This window comes from Mandrillus leucophaeus, unplaced genomic scaffold (assembly GCF_000951045.1).
Source record: "Mandrillus leucophaeus isolate KB7577 unplaced genomic scaffold, Mleu.le_1.0 Scaffold1830, whole genome shotgun sequence".
Lineage (NCBI taxonomy): Eukaryota > Metazoa > Chordata > Mammalia > Primates > Cercopithecidae > Mandrillus > Mandrillus leucophaeus.
In genome coordinates, this window is record NW_012101844.1 from 54,433 (window position 1) to 72,150 (window position 17,718).

The 17,718-nt window shown below is 41.1% G+C and overlaps 1 protein-coding gene across 1 annotated transcript in view; it reads left to right on the plus strand.

Moving 5' to 3' along the window:
- KATNAL2 (katanin p60 subunit A-like 2) overlaps positions 1-17,718 on the plus strand; it is a 58,557-nt gene that overhangs the window by 30,949 nt on the left and 9,890 nt on the right. The window contains exons 11-12 of the mRNA XM_011977748.1: positions 212-303; positions 2,295-2,405. Of these exons, the coding sequence (XP_011833138.1) occupies positions 212-303; positions 2,295-2,405 (203 nt within the window). The remainder of the gene's footprint in view (positions 1-211; positions 304-2,294; positions 2,406-17,718) is intronic.

Consider the following 17,718-nt stretch of genomic DNA (forward strand, 5'->3'; position numbering starts at 1 on the left):
TATCAAGTTATAAATGGAAATAATTGGACCATCCAACCCCATGGGGTGGAGGTAGGGAGAAATAATTGTAATGATTATAAAGTTATTGTGAAATAACAGAATGCAGCATAAATGCTTATTATTACAGTCATTCTAAGTTTTTATTCTCTGGGAGCATCTGAGGACTTTAAGTCTATGAGCTTGAATACTTGCTTGCTTTTCCCCCACCCAGGTGTTATTTGAACTTGCCCGCTACCACGCCCCATCCACGATCTTCCTGGACGAGCTGGAGTCGGTGATGAGTCAGAGAGGCACAGCTCCTGGGTAACAGACAGGGTTGGGGTTTTTGTTGTTATTGTTGTTGCTTTTTTTTTTTTTTTTTTAATCATCGCTTCTCCCCTCTTGTAAGTGTGTTTGATGGTCGGAAGCCCATCGACATTTACTAGCAGAATAAGCCTATTAATAAGCCCACAAATTTTCTGCAGACACATGGAAAGGTCTTTAAATTAGATCCTGTTAACTGAATAGCTGATTTAAGTAGTTTTTATAACCGGAGGAAATGCCATCCTCCCTTCCCCCGTTCCCCACAGAGTGGTTTTCAGGCCTGAAGATCCTCTAGCCCCAGGATCCCAGGCTGCCGTATCAGCCCTGCTGGCTGAAAATAGCCACTGTGATGGCCTCCTCTGGAGCCAGAGGGGCTGCCCCTGGGGAATGAGGCTTGCCCACTCAGCCACTGTGCAGGGCCACGTCTGTACTTCACTCCCGAGAGGCAGTCCTCGGTGTGCGAAGCCTGGGAAAACACCACTTCTCTGTGGCATCAGGTTATGGCTCAGCAGGGCTGACTTTAAATATGTCACATATATTATCTGTAAAGATTGAGTGTCACCGAGTGTCCTCAGCAGGAAGGAACACTTCTCAGACTGTAATAAGCCTTCTGTTTGTGCTTCCAAAAGCCTGAGTAGTGTTGTGCTTTTTGTTTATTTGTTTTTAAGATCAGCTTTCTGTCTTGATCAGAGGTATTTTCCACTGAAGTTTTTTACTAAATCTGGCACCCCTGGCTTGAAAAAACAGATATCTGGGAAATCTCAACACAGCTGCATTTATTAATGACCTTTAATAGTCTATCATCAAGGCAGAAGTAATAGTAATAAAACACAATTAATTAGCTTGTTGGAAGTATAAGTAGAATATAATTTATGAAATTTTACTCATTGGAAGCCATTTACCCGGCAGGGAAAAGCAACCATAAAGATGTACCCAAGTAATCTACGGGATTCATGTAATTGATTGAAACGGGACATTTTCCATGGCTTAACTGGAGCTGGTGCTTGTCAGCCCCAGGCTGGAGCACTCTGCTTTCTATACTAGGCCTGACAGGAGCAGGCAACTGCACAGGCACCCAGATGGGAATGCACCAGCCGACTCCCATAGTCACTCTGCAAAGACCAGGTCTCCGTATGCACTTGTTGTTACACATGCTTTGTCGATCTCTATCCCCAGTTTCCCACAGCCTTCATCGGCCTAATGTGAAAACTCCTCATCTGTGTGTGCTCCAGGTTCTGCCCCGAATTTCCATTTCCTTCTCTGGGATCAAAGACTCTAAAATTAGAGTCTTCAAAGGGTCAGGAAATAAGGATGGGTGCTCTGAAGACTTCTTTGATCATATTATGTTAGAGGAATTATAGTTATGGGCAAACGATAATTAAACATATAGCAAATATATGGGCAAATGCTAATTATATATTCTGCTTATAATATACAATAAACTACACACACACACACACACATATATATATACTGAGAGAGGGTCTTCTCTCTTAGGAAAAGGTGGTTGAGTATTAAGGGGCATAGATACTAAAAAACTTACACCCAGCCAGGCAGGGGTCTTGCGCCTGAGGTCCCAGCTACTCAGGAGGCTGAGGGTGTGAAAGTGCTTTCCTGTGCGCTATGTAAGTGAAAGGGACTAGCCTCAATTATGTCATTTTTAAAGAGGTAAATAATGCTGCAGGTAGACAGGGTTGGGCTGCATGTAATCTACCAATGGGACTGTGGACCCTTCAGTTATTTTCTCCAGCTCACTGCCTGCCTTTGGTTTTCTTTCAAATACCATCATTATATTCATTTACTTGCTTTCTATCATGCTCTATGTGAAAATAATAGCGAATTGCTCATTTTCTCTAATTCTAGTACGAATGGCTCTACTGGCCATCAGAACAGAAACTGTTCTACAGCCACAGGGACATTGCTGTGAATGCTGCTCCTGTCATGAGGGCGAAGGCTCTGACACGGGAGAATCACGTCTTCTCTCTCTGTAGGGGAGAACACGAAGGAAGCTTGAGGATGAAGACGGAGTTACTGGTGCAGATGGATGGGCTGGCGCACTCAGAAGATCTCGTGTTTGTCTTAGCAGCTTCTAACCTGCCGTGGTAAGAGACCAAGAGAGTACATTTTGAATGCATTTTCAGGAGTCACTAAGTACAAATAAAAATTTTATATTGACCACTCCAGGCAAAGCCGTGCTGTTTGGCTGCAGCCCTGGAAGATTAATGTGAAGGCTTTAGTGTTCAGGTCCCCAATCCTTGCCGTCTGTACCATGAAAGATCTGCCTTAACAGAGGGAACGCCGGCCAGGGCAACCACTAACAACATTTAAAATGGACATTTCGAGATTAAAGTCAAATTACATAGTATGTTTAAATTAAGTAGGACTTTGGCATAGAACTACAAAATGCTTAAAATCTCCAGGACTCAAATAATATGTTTGAATTTTATAGTATTAAAATTAAGCTTTTTTAAGTTAGGAGGAAAATCTTCTCTTTAATGCTGCACAGTAAATAGAAAGGTAAATAATCTCTAGTGGAAAATATAATCTATTTTCAGAGTCTTATTTAAACCATGTCCCAGAGTGGTTTAAGAACAATTCTAGATGTGGAATTGGGAAATGAGAGATGTTGATTAGGGAAAAACAATATCTACTTGGAGAATATATTTAAAAAATAAGTATAAGCCCTTTACAGTTCTGAGAATGTTTTCACATACATTATTTCTTTCAAACTTCAGGCGAAGCAGGAGATAGATAAAGGGAATGCTGTTCTTCCCATTCTCAGAGGGGCACCAAGGTCAAGAGAGGGCAATCCACCAACATCAACAACTCTTGTAGCCCAGCTGGGACTTGTGACCTCATGCCCCTCACACCCATCTCTTGCTCTACATTCAAAGATGAAAAGAGAAACTCTTCCGTAGTGCATGCTAATATCTGGGACTCCCAAACCAGAAGTCATTGAAAAAAAAATCATAACGTTCATTTGTAATCTGTTATTTTAAATATACTCATAATTTAAACCTAGCTCCACCTCCCCTTGCATCTAGAATACTTTCTCTACTTGCTCAGGTGATCGGCATTTTACAATTTAAAGATATAGGAGCTATATACAATAATGTCAAAGTGGAGTCCAAAGAGAGAACCGTCATTGAAATGTGATCATGGAAACTTTTAGGGAAGGAATCTTCTTTTCTTCATCAGTTTAAAACAAGGTGGATCACAACCACTGGGGGTGAATATTAGAGTCAGCTGGGGAGGGAGAAAAACTGTAAGTCTTTAGGCATGAATGTGAGAAGGTCTGTGCCCTGGGGAGACCTACATATTTTCTGGAAGAATAGAGGACCTTCTACCCCCAGTGAATACCTAGGAATTTGTTGAGAAAGTTATTGTGCTGCTTCAATTTTCCTAAGCCCAAATAAAATGCTTCACAGAGGTCAAAAAACCAGAAACAAAGCAAAAAACAAATAAAAACTGAATAAGCTTAGAAGGGCTTTTCCAAAAATTTGCTTCTCAATGTGTCATTGGCAAATACACATGTGCTTTTGAGCTTATGTTCCTTATATCATCGATTGCATCATTACAATGTGCCTTAAAACCAGTATGTTCTAACTCATATATCCTGAGCATTGTTAGGATTTAAAAAAATGTTTTATTATAAAAAATTCCAAAAAACACTAAGGAAAGGAAAAAAGCAGAATAAACCCACCATCTCCCCGTTTTAATAACTAACACCATCTTGCTCAATTTACTTCATCTATTCCAGCACCACCCCCTGCCACTTCTTTGCTGCAATATCTTAAATCATATTCAACTATAATGTTATTTCTCAAATGTACATGTCGAAGAAAAATAAGGACTTTTTTTTTTTTACATTACTACAAAGTCATTATCACCCTAACATAATTAACAGTGATTCTTTACTCTTTATATTCAGATTTCCCAATTTGTTTCAAAACTCTCTTTACCATTGACTTACTGAACTGGTATCCAAACAAGGTTTGCACTGTGTAACTGGTCATTCCCTTAAGTTGTTTTTAATCTAGAACAGACTGCCCCTTTTTTTTCTTTTCTTTTTCTTTTTGAGATGGAGTCTTGCTCTGTCATCCAGGCTGGAGTGCAGCGGCGCGATCTCGGCTCACTGCAACCTCTGCCTCCCGGGTTCAAGCCATTCTCCTGCCTCAGCCTCCCAGGTAGCTGGGACCACAGGCACCCACCACCACGCCCAGCTAATTTTTTTGTATTTTTAGTACAGATGGGGTTTCACCATGCTGGCCAGGCTAGTCTCGAACTTCTGACCTCAAATCAGAACATCCGCCCGCCTCAGTCTCTTTTTTTTTTCTTTTCCTCCACTTGCCATTGACTTATTGCCTGCCAGAGGGATTGTCTTGCAGGATGTCCACACTTTGTGCATTAGGCTCGTTGTATCCTCATGGTAGTAGGGTTGTTCTTACTCCTGTAATTAGACTAAAGGTTAGATTATTTATATTCAGGGTCAACAGAATTTTTTGGCAAACGTACTTCATAGGCGATGCTGTGCACATCACGTTGCATTATACCTAGACGTATGTGATGTCTTGTTGCTCCACTTTTAGTGATGCTAAGATTGATCGCTGGGTTCAGGTGTGTCAGCCTGGTTCCTTGCCTGCACAGCTCCCATCAATGGTGTTAGCATCCACTGATGACCTCTGCCTGAATCAGTTATTTCACCAGGGGTACGAGTCTATCATTTCTTCTGATCAACAGCTGGAAGTATTCTTGATAACAGAACTTTGTCTCTTCCAGTAAGGTTATTTGGTAACCCTGAAATGTAGTTCATACTAGAAAAGCAGGATTTTTTCTTTTTTTTAGTCATGGGTTGATGCCACAGCGACCTTCAGTGGCGACCAATGAGTCGGCCATCAGCTTCTTTCTCTCTTTCACTACAAGCTCATGACTTGTTTGGTACAACCCCATTAGTTTTGTTTTTTTCCCCCTAAAATTTTATTGAGATATAACTCACATACCACCCAATTCACCCATTTAGAGTATACGATTCAATGGTTTTGAGTATATTTAGGGTTGTGCAACTACCACCACAATCCATTTTAGAACATTTTTCTTTACCCAAAAAAGAAACCCTGTACTTGTTAGCAACCATCCCATTTCCCCTATGCCCACCTCAGCATTAGGCAACCACTGATCTGTTTTATATTCTTGTAGATTTGCCTGTTCTTATACCTATGAGTAGAATTTTTGGGTCATACAGCCACTCTACGTTTGATTATTTGAGGAACAGCCCAACTGTTTTCCAAAGATGTTGCACCATTTCACATGAAGCAAATTCACATTTCACAAGCAAAGGATGAGAGTTCCGATTTCTCCACAACCTTGTCAACACTTGTTATTATATGTCTCTTTTATTGTAGCCATCTGAGTGGATGAGAAATGGTTTTGATTTGCATTTCTCTGACAGATGATACTGTGCATCTTTTCATGTCCTTATTGGCCAGTTGTATATCTTCTTGGGAGAACTGTCTTTTCAAATCCTTTGTTCACTTAAAAATTTTTCTTTTTATTATTGAGTTATAAGACTTTTAAAATATATTCCAGATACATGCCCTCTATTGGATATATGATTTGTAAATGATTTCTCCCATTCTGTAGCCCTCCCTTCCTCCTTCCCTCCTTCCCTCCTTCCTTCCTTCCTTCCTTCCTTCCTTCCTTCCTTCCTTCCTTCATCTTCTTTCTTTTCCTCCTTCCCTCCATCACTTTATCCCTCCCTCTTCCTCTCTATCCGTCACTTTCTTTCTCTCTTCCTTCCTTTCTGAACTTTTTTATTCCTTTTTTTTCTCTCTGCCTTGCTAAACTTCCCATGTGTGTCCCATTTCCCAAGCCTGGGGACCTTTCAGAAGACCCTGTACCTGGTTATTCGACAGTGGCACTGTCTAATAGAAATATAATAGAAACGTATTGTGAGGCACATGCATACTTTTAGGTTTCCTAGTAGCCACATTTTTTTTAAAAAGTAAAAAGAAATAGGTGAAATTAATGCTAATAACATGTTTTACTTAACACAGTATTTTCAAAACGTTATTTTAATATCAGTATAAAAATTATCGTGATATTGTAGTTTCTTTTTTCATACTAAATTGGAGAAATCCAGCATATATTTTACACTTACATCACACCTTAATTTGGAATAACTGAGTTTCAATACCCAAAAGCCACATGTGGCTGGTGCTACCATATGAGAGAGTACAGATCCAGAGACTCATTTGTCTCCCTCATGCTGCTATGGCAGAAATGGACAATTGCCTCCCAACATTTATTTCACCCTTGGAATTTAAGAATAGAACTTCAACTTGGGGGTTCTGTTCCTTAGTCTTCCCCTACTGTTAGGCGTGGTCAAGGCCAGGTTTCCTTCTTATTTGTGCAGGATGGCTCAGGTCCATTTTGTACATTTTGCTTCTGGAATCAGCCATTTATTCGTGAAGCCCTGGTGCCTTTAGTGGGAAATGATATTAATATTCAGAGATCACAGTCTCACAACTAGGCCTTTTGACACAGAGCTAGGAAATACATATCCTTAACAAGAGGCAAATAATGAGTCCATGTTAGTATTTCCCATTCAAATGTAGGATTAATATATTTGATTTTATATTTGTATCTTTTCTCTAATTGTGAAAATCTCAGTTCTTAGCATTAATATAATTAATATTCACTTTATCCCAATATGTACAAATACTGCATATGTGTATATATCAGAGTTTCTCAGTAATAGCACCAATACTATCTTGACGGTGACATTCTGACATAGAAAACGGTACTGACCTGGCCTAACTAAGATGAAAGAGCTAATGTGGGATTTCTCAACCTCAGAGTTACTGACGTTTTCAGGCCAGATAATTCTTTGTGGTGGGACTGTCCTGTGCATTGATGATGTTTAGCAGCATCTCTGGCTCACTATCCACTAGATGCCAGTAGCACCTCCTCCCCAGCAGTTGTGACAACCAAAATACGTCTTTAGACATTGCCATATGTTTCCTTGTAGACAAAATCACCGCCAATTGAGGACCACTGGACTCATCTAAGGATTTGATAAACATCACATAGAGACAAGCTGACACATATTCCACAGCTAAACTTACAAGGTTTTTTTTTTTCTTAAAAAAACAAAAAACAAAAAACATAAAATAACTGAACTTGGTTTTCTTACACAAAGCATAGCTTATTACATAAATTTTTCTTTGTCTTGATTTTATCTTAACAAAATATCCTGCCAATCTTTCCAAATAAGTACATGAAGTTCTTCCTTGCTCTCTTTATAGCTGCGCAGGGCTCCATTTTGTGTATATAATAATTTATCCCACTAGCCACCTAATGATAGGCATTTGGGTTAATCCTACTCTTTAGCTATTAAAAAGAATGCTGCAGTGAGCAGCAGTGTGGAGACCACACTTTGTGTATTTGCTAGTGTATCTTTGGGGCAGGTTCCTTGAAGTAGATTTTGCTGGGTCAAAGGGCTAATGTGCATGAAAGTATGGTAGAGCCTGCCAAGTTTCCCCCCCGCAGAGGTTGTACCACTTTGTATTCCCACTAGTGTCCTGCTTTCATTACTTAACATGACAGTAAGAACATTTCTAATGTCATTAAATCATCCTTGAAAGTTAGATTTTGTAATGGCTGACCAAAATTCTCACACACGAATATACCATCATTTCATTAATAATTCCTTCCCTGTTGAACATACATGATGATCTCAAACTTTCTCTGTTAGAAATAACACTGAAATGAATTTCCTCCCCAAAAAATCTTTGACTAAAGTTCTGGTTGTTTCCTTAGAACAGATTTCTGGAAATCAGGTTACTGTAGCAGAGGGTTTAGACATTTCTTAAGTCCCTTGTGACGTACTGCTGAAGTCCTTCTATGAGAAAATAGTGTATTTTTTAGCAAGAATGTTGGGACAGATCTTTTTCTTGGCTTCAGGGTCTTAGATGAGGGAATAGACTTATCTGATTCAAGCAGTCTGTCCTTCTAGGGGAAATAACTAAATCATACCAAGTGATGTAAAGACCCAGTCTTAAAATCCCCAAAGAAATTCCTTACAGTTAGTGGCAGTTCTCATCTATTGCATCTTCTGGGGCACTAGGCTATTCTTTACTGCTGGTTAATTTACCACCATTTTCTCTAGACACATCGATTCTGTCTCAAAGGGGCAATCATTTTCTCCCTTCCCAGCAGTGACAGGTGTGCAGCCTTTGTTTATTCAGCGCTTCTCCTCCAAACAGCACCTTCCCTAGTCTAGTCACAGACAGGACCAGAAGAAAGAACAGCTCATGTGTGTCAATTGATGTATAAACAAGCAAGAAGAGGAATAACAAATGCTGCAGCTTTAATATTACCGCTTAAAATAATAGCCATGTAAGAAATGTAGTAAACACAGTTAGGACTAATTTGACGTGCCTTGATTGTTGAGTATTCACAAACTCAAGCCTAAGAGTCAGGAAACAAAATACTAAACAGGCACATTAAGGCAAATGTCATCTTCAAATGCCTATATAACTCTCTGGGAGTTTGTACAAATAAGGTGTGAAGACTGAATGTATGAAGTATGCTGAAACTCATGTTTTCCTTGTTGTTTGTAAAAGGGCTATAAATCCCAGCAACTCTCTTAAAAATCAAATAGCTGGTATACCAAGCTCTGGATTTAAAAATCCCTAACATTTAGAAGAAAACTTAAGATCTAAGAGATGATTGCATTTGGAATAAAATGGTCCTGATTCACTTGCAGGGAAAATCAGCAAGGAAAAGAGCTGTCAGTCAGCAGTGGCTCACCTGTGCCATCGCCTGGTGACTTCAACTTATTTTTTCAGCCAAATTTGAAACCCGCCGGGGCAATTGCTAACAGGGATGTCTTTCTGTTATCTATGTTAACCTACTTCTTCCCATATGAAGCCTCTCCTGCTGCTGTAACATTGCTATAGCAATGCATGCATGTGATTGGAGGGATCAGGAGATGTAACCTTTGTTCTTTCCATAGTAACCACATTCATTTCTGAGCTTCAGGGAGAAGCTGTCCTCCCTGCCTTCTAGCCTTGATTGTGCCTTGACTAGATCAACATTTTCCCAAAAGCAGTCTGCCACAGGTCAGCAAGCATTGTGCAAAAAATGAGATCTAGTGGCCTGGTATGTTCAGGAGATGCCAAGTTAAAGATAGTTCAACTGGTTTTCCCCAGCAGCATTGCTCAGTGTCTTTAAAATACGATTGTGGGCCAGGTGCAGTGGCTCATGCCTGTAATCCCAGCACTTTGGGAGGCTGAGGTAGGCAGATCACTTGAGGTCAGGTGTTCAAGACCTGCCTGGCCAACATGGTGAAACCCCACCTCTGCTAAAAATACAAAAATTACCCAGGCATGGTGGCGCGTGCCTGTAATCCCAGCTACTCAGGAGGCTGAGGCAGGAGAATGGCTTGAACCCGGGAGGTGGAGGTTGCAGTGAGTTTAGTTTGCACCACTGCACTCCAGCCTGGGCAACAAAGCAAGACTCGGTCTCAAAAAAACAAAAACAAAAACAAACAAACAAACAAATACTATTGTGGCTCTGCCTCTGGGCTTTTGCACTCACTCTTAGACCTGAGTCCACAATCTGGAATGCAGTGGCACCCCCACCACCATCCCGCTCCCCTTCAGATACCTGCAGGGCTCTGTCGGTCACCTTCAGGTGTCTGCTCTGATGCCATCCACTCAGCATCCTACCAACATGGCACAAGTATATATATGTAACAAACCTGCACGTTATGCACATATACCCTAGAACTTAAAGTATAATAAAAAAAAAAAAAAAAAAAAAAGAATTGCAGCCCCAGCCCCAGCTCCCTATGCTGTGTTCTTGCTTTGTGTTTCCTCCTGTGCTTTCACCAGAAGTGATACTAATTTGGAATTAATGGCGCTTAAGCTTTACAGCCCCTTGATTTCCTGGGACTCTTCCTTGGCTCATGGAGAGTCCCCAGCAATGTCCTCATAGTCCTTTGTTTTTGTAAAATTTGTGAAATTTTATTGCTGGAACCGCTTTTGCAAAAATTATATAACAGTGAGAAGATTATGGCAGTGAAAGAGATCTGATCTAACCTCCATCTTGCCTTTAATCATTCCTGGGCTCAAGCCAAGCTAACTTTGGGAGACATTTCATTTATAGTTTCAATGATCATAACCCTTTCTGAAAACTATATGGCCTTCCTAAAGCCTGGAAGACCACCAGGTTAGGAGGATAAGAGAAGTCTGAAGTCGGTTAAGTTGTCACCAGCCTTTATTCTGGAGGTCACAAAATCTGCAACTTCCCCAGTTACTCCTGCAGATAACATCACTATTGTAGAACCTAACTAAGGTTGGCCTTTAGCGATGTCTTTTAAAGTTTTTGCATTTCTGATGACGTATGGCTCCACCTGAACCCACCAACCAGTCCTGTGGCCACCCCCAGAAGAGGACCACTTTCCATACTCCCATTCACTTGCCCACCAAACTATCCTTGGAAAAGCCTAGCCTCCAAAATTTGGGGGAGATTGGTTTGAGTAATGACTCCATTTCCCATGTGGCTTGTGTTTATTCAACTCTTTTTGTATTGCAAAACATAAATAAATAAATAAACAAACAAATAAATAAATAAATAAAAGATACTATTTGCAGGCTTGGCATGGTGGCTCATGCTTGTAATCCCAGTGTTTTGTGAGACCGAGGCAGGAGGATTGCTTGAGGCCAGCATGGACAACATAGCAAGACCTTGTTTCTACAACAAAAATTGTTAAAAAATCAGCCAGGCGTGGTTGTGTATGCCTGTAGTCCCAGCCACTCAAGAGGCTGAGGCAGGAGAATTGCTTGAGCCCAGAAGTTTGAGGCTGAAGTGATCTATGATCACACTACTGCACTCCAGCCTGGGCAACAGAGCTGCAACACCCTGTCTCATAAAAAAAGAAACAAACAAACAAACAAACCATGCTATTGTGCTTTGTGACTCCTATGAAAGATAAGATAAAGCAGTACTTTCCACACTTATCTGATCCCACTCCTTTCCTCAAGGAGCATCTCATAAGACCAGTGTTCCATCTGAAAACCTTTTGGAAGACGTTAGTTTATATTACCTCACCCTGATCTGATGAATGCATTTTTCATTGCAATTGCATTCAGTCGTGCCTGTAGGGTTTTTTTGTTTTTTGTTTTTTGTTTTTTTTTGGAGACGGAGTCTTGCTCTGTCCCCCAGGCTGGAGTGCCACGATCTCAGCTCACTGTAATCTCGGCTTCCCGGATTCAAGCAATTCTCTTCCTCAGCCTCCCAAGTAGCTGGGATTACAGGTGCCCACCACCATGCCCACCTAATTTTTTGTATTTTTAGTAAAGGCAGAGTTTCACCATCTTGGCCAGGCTGGTCTTGAACTCCTGACCTCATGATCCACCTGCCTCGGCCTCCCAAAGTGCTGGGATTACAGGCGTGAGCCACTGCGCTCCACCTGCTTTTCATCTTTAATAGTATTTTTGTGCCTACTAGTGGTCAAATCATTTTGCTTGGAATTACTTATGTACAAAACTTCACTATCCCATGCAATAATATCAAGCCCATGATCTTCCATATGTGTTTTATGGGTGAAACCCATATGACCAGGAAAGAAGTACACTGTGCAGGATTTGGTAAGTCTAGTGGGGCAGGCACATGATGACTAGCAGGAGGTTACTAAGCAGTAACCTTGCTCTTACTTCGTTCACACCTTACTGTTTGTTTGATCTCATCAGACAAAAACAACTTTCTACCTGGTTATTCTGGCATTACCTTTTCTTCTTAACAGGGTGTAGGTTGACATGCGAATCATACATTTCAAACCAAATTTAAAGCATTATAAAATTATTATAACCATTTTGTGGAAAATCTGAGAACTAGAAAAAAATACTTCTGATTTCACCACTGTGACTCAACTATTACCATCTTTGTATCTACCCTTCTGGGGAAAATGGTTTAGTTATTTATCATCTTTTGCTTCCATATCCTTCTCTAGTAATTTTTTTTGTTCCCAAGAGAAAAACGGTTTTTACTCTTTTGGTTGTTTAGAAAAGTAATACTTGTTTATTATAAAAATCATAATTTATATGCTTTATTATTGTTTGAAAGCGAATAGTCTTCACAATAGCAAAGACATGGAATCAACCTAAATGCCCATCAATGATAGACTGGATAAAGAAAATGTGGTACATACACACCATGGAATACTGTGCAGCCATAAAAAGAACGAGATCATGTCTTTTGCGGGAACATGGATGAAGCCGAAGGCCATCATCCATAGCAAACTAACACAGGAACAGAAAACTAAATACCTCATGTTCTCACTTGTTCTCACTTGTAAGTGAGAGCTAAATGATGAGAACTCATGGACATAAGGAGGGGAACAACAGACACTGAGGCCTACCTGAGGGTGGAGGGTGGGAGGTGGGAGAGGAGCAGAAAATAATAGCTATTGGGTACTGGGCTTTGTACCTGAGTGATGAAATAATCTGTGCAACAATCCTCCGTGACATGAGTTCACCTATATAACAAACCTGCACATGTACCCCTGAACCGAAAATAAAAGTTTAAAAAAGTGAATAGTCCCCTGTAACTATACCCTGGAAAATGACGTAAGCCTCTCCAGACTCTTTTGCGTATGTGTGTGTAGAGCACCTACACGGAGCAACAAAAATGTGTTGTCCTGTAGATACAAGTCATATTTGTTCTACGGCCTGTTTTCTTTCCTTCATTTAATCTATTGTGGACAACTTTGAAAACCTGCCTAATCCCACATAAAACTCCACTGTATGTGTGTACCATAATGTATTTGGCTTTTCTTTTTCTTGAGCATTTTTAATCTGGTACCAGCCTGTTGAACCACACCTTTTCCCGCTATCATGACTCAGTGCCCTGCTGGGTCCCACGGACACTCTAAGGTTGGGGGGGCAGTTATTCCTCCGGTGTTTAGCTGGAGTAGGGCAGGTATTATCAAAAAGGTTTTCTGTTCTGGTAGACCACCTCTCCTCAGTCCTGTGGCTAGTGAGAACAGGCTTGTCGTAGGGTGTTTGTATCTGTGTATGTTAGCAGTTCTGAATTGCAGGCTTCTCCTGCATTCTATTGGGATATATGGGAAGTAAAGAGAAAACCCAGAGAACTCACTGCCAGGCCATTCCTCAAGTCCCAGGGTCCCTAGCTAGCCAGTCCTCATTTTTCCACCATTCAAGGTCTCTCCATGTTTATTTCTTGTATTATATCCGGGGATTTTTAGTTGTAAGAGGGTGAACGAGAGAAGAATGGGCTACTTCGTCTTGGCCAAAGGGAAAGTCTTGTTCATATTTTTGTTCATAAACATAATTTATTTTACACTCTGTCGGTGGAGTCTATTTCTGTTGTTAGTTTTTTTTTCTGCCAGCTCTCATTTATGATGGTTTATTATGTGTTTTGTAATTTTATATTAATTAATTTGTTCATTCATTTTTGAGAGGGGGTCTCATTCATTGTTGAGAGGGGGTCTAACTCCAGGCTGGAGTGCAGTGACACAGTCTCAGCTCACTGCAACCTCTGCCTCCCAGGCTCAAGCGATCCTCCCACCTCAGGGACCACCGACGTGCACCACCACGCCCGGCTAGTGTTTTGTAACTGTAGATTGTGAGCTTACATTAATGAAGTGCTCTCTGTGGGATTCTTGCATGGGTTCCTCCAGAGAATGTTTGTTTTACTGTGTCAGTCTTTATGCCACTTTTAGCTAATTTCTCTGTTCAGAATTTTTTGGACCATGCCAATAAGAGGAGATCTTATCAGTGAACAGTTTCTCCCACCCCAAAGTGCAAGGCAGACAAATTTCCCTGGTGTCTTTCATTGCTAGTGGGGAGATTTCCTAATTAACCCTTTCACAGTAGGCATGCACCCTTCAGCAATACTGAGTCTTTATGTGGTGGGCCTTGACACCACCTCCCATCTTGAATGGGTCCAGGACCTTCTATGCCATTCCACATGTAGCCTTTAAAACTCAAACCTTTTCGTAACCAAGAGACAAACACCCCTAATCGGCCATAGCTTCAACTGCCCAGCTTTCATTTTCAGCTTCCTCTTTATTTTTGGCCCTTGAGAATTTTGGCCCTGTCTCCTTGAGGGCTCAGTCGTGCATTCAAAAGGTATTTCCTATATTTAATTGAGCTTTTTAAGGGACTGTATAACAAGAGAAGCTAGTTTATCTTTTTGCTGGAAACAGAGCCAGCCTTCCCATTTTTTTCCTCTCAATTTTGGTAATATATTTTCTGGCAAGAGTAATTGAGGAATATATCTTCTTTGTTGATATTGTAGCAATTAGAAGTAATTTTCATTCTTCATTATAAAGAAATGATGCTCTCAACCCAAACATCAGTAGGACATAAACTGAACTGATAGCTGCAGAGTCTCCTGCAGGATCCTCCGGCCTCATGCTTCTGAACTCACTGCTCAGAATGAGAAGTGGGGTCTCTGGAGTCCACATCTGTCAGCTGATTTTCAAAAGTACTGCCTAGCCATGTGGGTTCAATGAATCATCCCCTAAACTCACTGTTTCCATTATTTTCACTAAATACTAAAATATAACATCTTATTTCCATTGCCCAAGTTGATGCAGCTTTTCTCTATTGATTAGAACTAATGATGATTATAAAATGCTAAAATTTTCAACAAAGCAGATTCACCTTCATAAATAATTCCTGGATGTTAAGGAAGCAGGCTATTTAACATGAAGTCAGTAGCCCTGCACCTAAAGGTTACTCATGTGTCCAAGTAGTATTTCTTTTTAAAAAATATCTATTTATTCTGAGACTAGGTTATAAGACTGGCTAATTTTTGTATTTTTGGTAGAGCTGGGTTTTCACCATGTTGCCAAGGCTAGTCTCAAACTCCTGGACTCAAGTGATTCACCTGCCTCAGCCTCCCAAAGTGCTGGGATTACAGGCGTGAGCCACCATGCCCAGATGAACTAGTATTTCTTTTTCTTTTTTCTTTTTTTTTGAGACAGAGTATCATTCTGTCCCCCAGGTTGGAGTACAGTGGCACGATCTTGGCTCACTGCAACCTTCGCCTTCCAGGTTCAAGCAATTTTCCTGCCTCAGCCTCCTGAGTAGCTGGGATTACAGTTGCCCACTACCATGCCTGGCTCATTTTTGTATTATTAGTAGAGACAGGGTTTCACCATGTTAGCTAGGCTGGTGTCAAACTCCTGACCTCAGGTGATCTGCCCACCTCAGGTGATCTGCCCACCTCAGCCTCCCTAAGTGCTGGGATTACAGGCATGGGTCACCGTGCCCAGCCAGAAATATTATTTCTTGAGCACCTGTTGGGTATTTATTCTGCATGATGGAGGGAGGGGGAATCCACGTCATATGGCCCATAATCTTTGGCCTCTGGAAACTGGCAGTCTGATTGAACAATCAATGGGATAAAAAATAAATAACTATGAGATGGAGATACAGCCAGCACTGTGTGACTGGTACAGACAATAATAAGTAGAATAAAAATATACAAGGGAAAGAGGCAATTTCTGATGACATATAGTTTTAAAAGCGTTTATGAGGTAGAGAGCACTTGATCTGGGTCTATAAACATGACTCAACTTTTGATAGACAAAGTGAAAGTTCCACATAAGAAAAATGGCCTGAGTAGAAACTCAGAACCAGGATGGCAAAAAGTAGATTCTGAGAATGGCAAGCAGACCAGTTTGGCCCAAGTGGGAATTGTAGGTTGGGGACAGCTGGTGCTGGGCTCACTGTGGAAGACAAAGTACCCAATGCTTAGTCATTGGTTCCCTATTATCAACCACAGAATGTTAATAAACATTAATTTCCAGAATTGTCCTGACCACTCACTTCATGGTGTTACATAGACATACTGCAAATACTTCACTTTTAAAACTGAAGGTTGGTTTTTCTTATCATGCTGATAATTTAAACTTAATACATTTTAACTAGTGAAGGAATAAACTAGAATTATGGTGCTTCCACATTCTGTAAAATTTGGAATTATCTCTGTCCCCGGAACCCTGGTTTAACAGAGGAGACAGGACAAGGGACTTAGGTAGGTACCCGAGGGTTGGCACAGGTGCTCAGGTGATCGGGCGCAAGGCCTTGGAGCCCGATGTAAACCATGGAAGTGGCCAGTGGGTGCTGCACCTTTTATCCAGCAGTGGGCCTGGGTCCAGTGGACCAGACTCTGAGGTCTGTGAGTCTTCGCTGCACTTCACACTTGCTGTACACCAGCAGCTCACACTTGCTGGTGGTTTTGACCTTCGAGGTGATAGAAGTACCAGAAAAACAAAAGAAAGGAGACATTAAAACAGAGTAACTCGGTTCAAAATTCAAAGTGCAGGAACTAAGGGGAGTGCTTTCTGGTTGCCACAGGTTAAATTTTTTTATATAAATATATTGGCATAAAGAATGATTCCTGGGTACATTCCATTTGTCCTTCGTTTCCTCCCTTGTATGATTATATGATTATTGATGTCATGAAAAGTACATTCATCAGGCCTGGCTGTCACAGAGTTGCACTTATTTTGCGCCCACAAGCAGTTTTGAGGTAAATCTCTTGCTTTAAGGCATTAGCTGATCAATACAGACATTTGTAGTGAGGGATTGTTTTCCACACCATCTACATGACTCCATTTTCCTAGGGCATTCTGGAGGGTTCTGGACTTCCTTTACACAGGAAGTCACTCTGGATGGGATGGGGACAGCAGGAAGGAGCCCCTATGAAAGCATCTTTCTTCTTTAGCAGCTTGTCTTTTTGAAGCGAGCAGATCCAAAGTAAAGGCCTTGAAAGAAAATATAGCAACTACTCATCACCCCATGCTCTGCCATTTGTAGGGGCTTATTTTCTCTTCCCTTGGGGTTTTCGGTCTGATATTACCTCTTATTTTGTCTTTGAAATTTACAGGATCAATGATCCCACAGGCCATGGCCCAATCCTCCATATTACTGCCTTTAGTTACATATAAGGAAGAAAATGTCTTGTTTGTTTCTGTATATTGGAGGCATAGCAGTGACAATACACATGGCAGGTGGTAAATACTGCTGAACGGCACTGAATTCCTAAGGTATAAATGTAATGATTTAGCTTCCCTGTTAAAAGATCTCCTGGCCGAGTGCAGTGGATCACGCCTGTAATCTCAGCACATTGGGAGGCTGAGGTGGGCAGATCATCTGAGGTCTGGAGTTTGAGACCAGCCTGGCCAACATGGCGAAATCCCGTTTCCACTAAAAATACAAAAAATTAGCCCAGCATGGTGGCACATGCCTGGAATCTCAGCTACTCAGGAGGCCGAGGTGGGAGAATTGCTTGAACCTGGGAGGTAGAGGTTGCAGTGAGCCGAGATCACGCCATTGCACTCCAGGCTGGGTGACAGAGTGAGACTCCGTCTCAAAA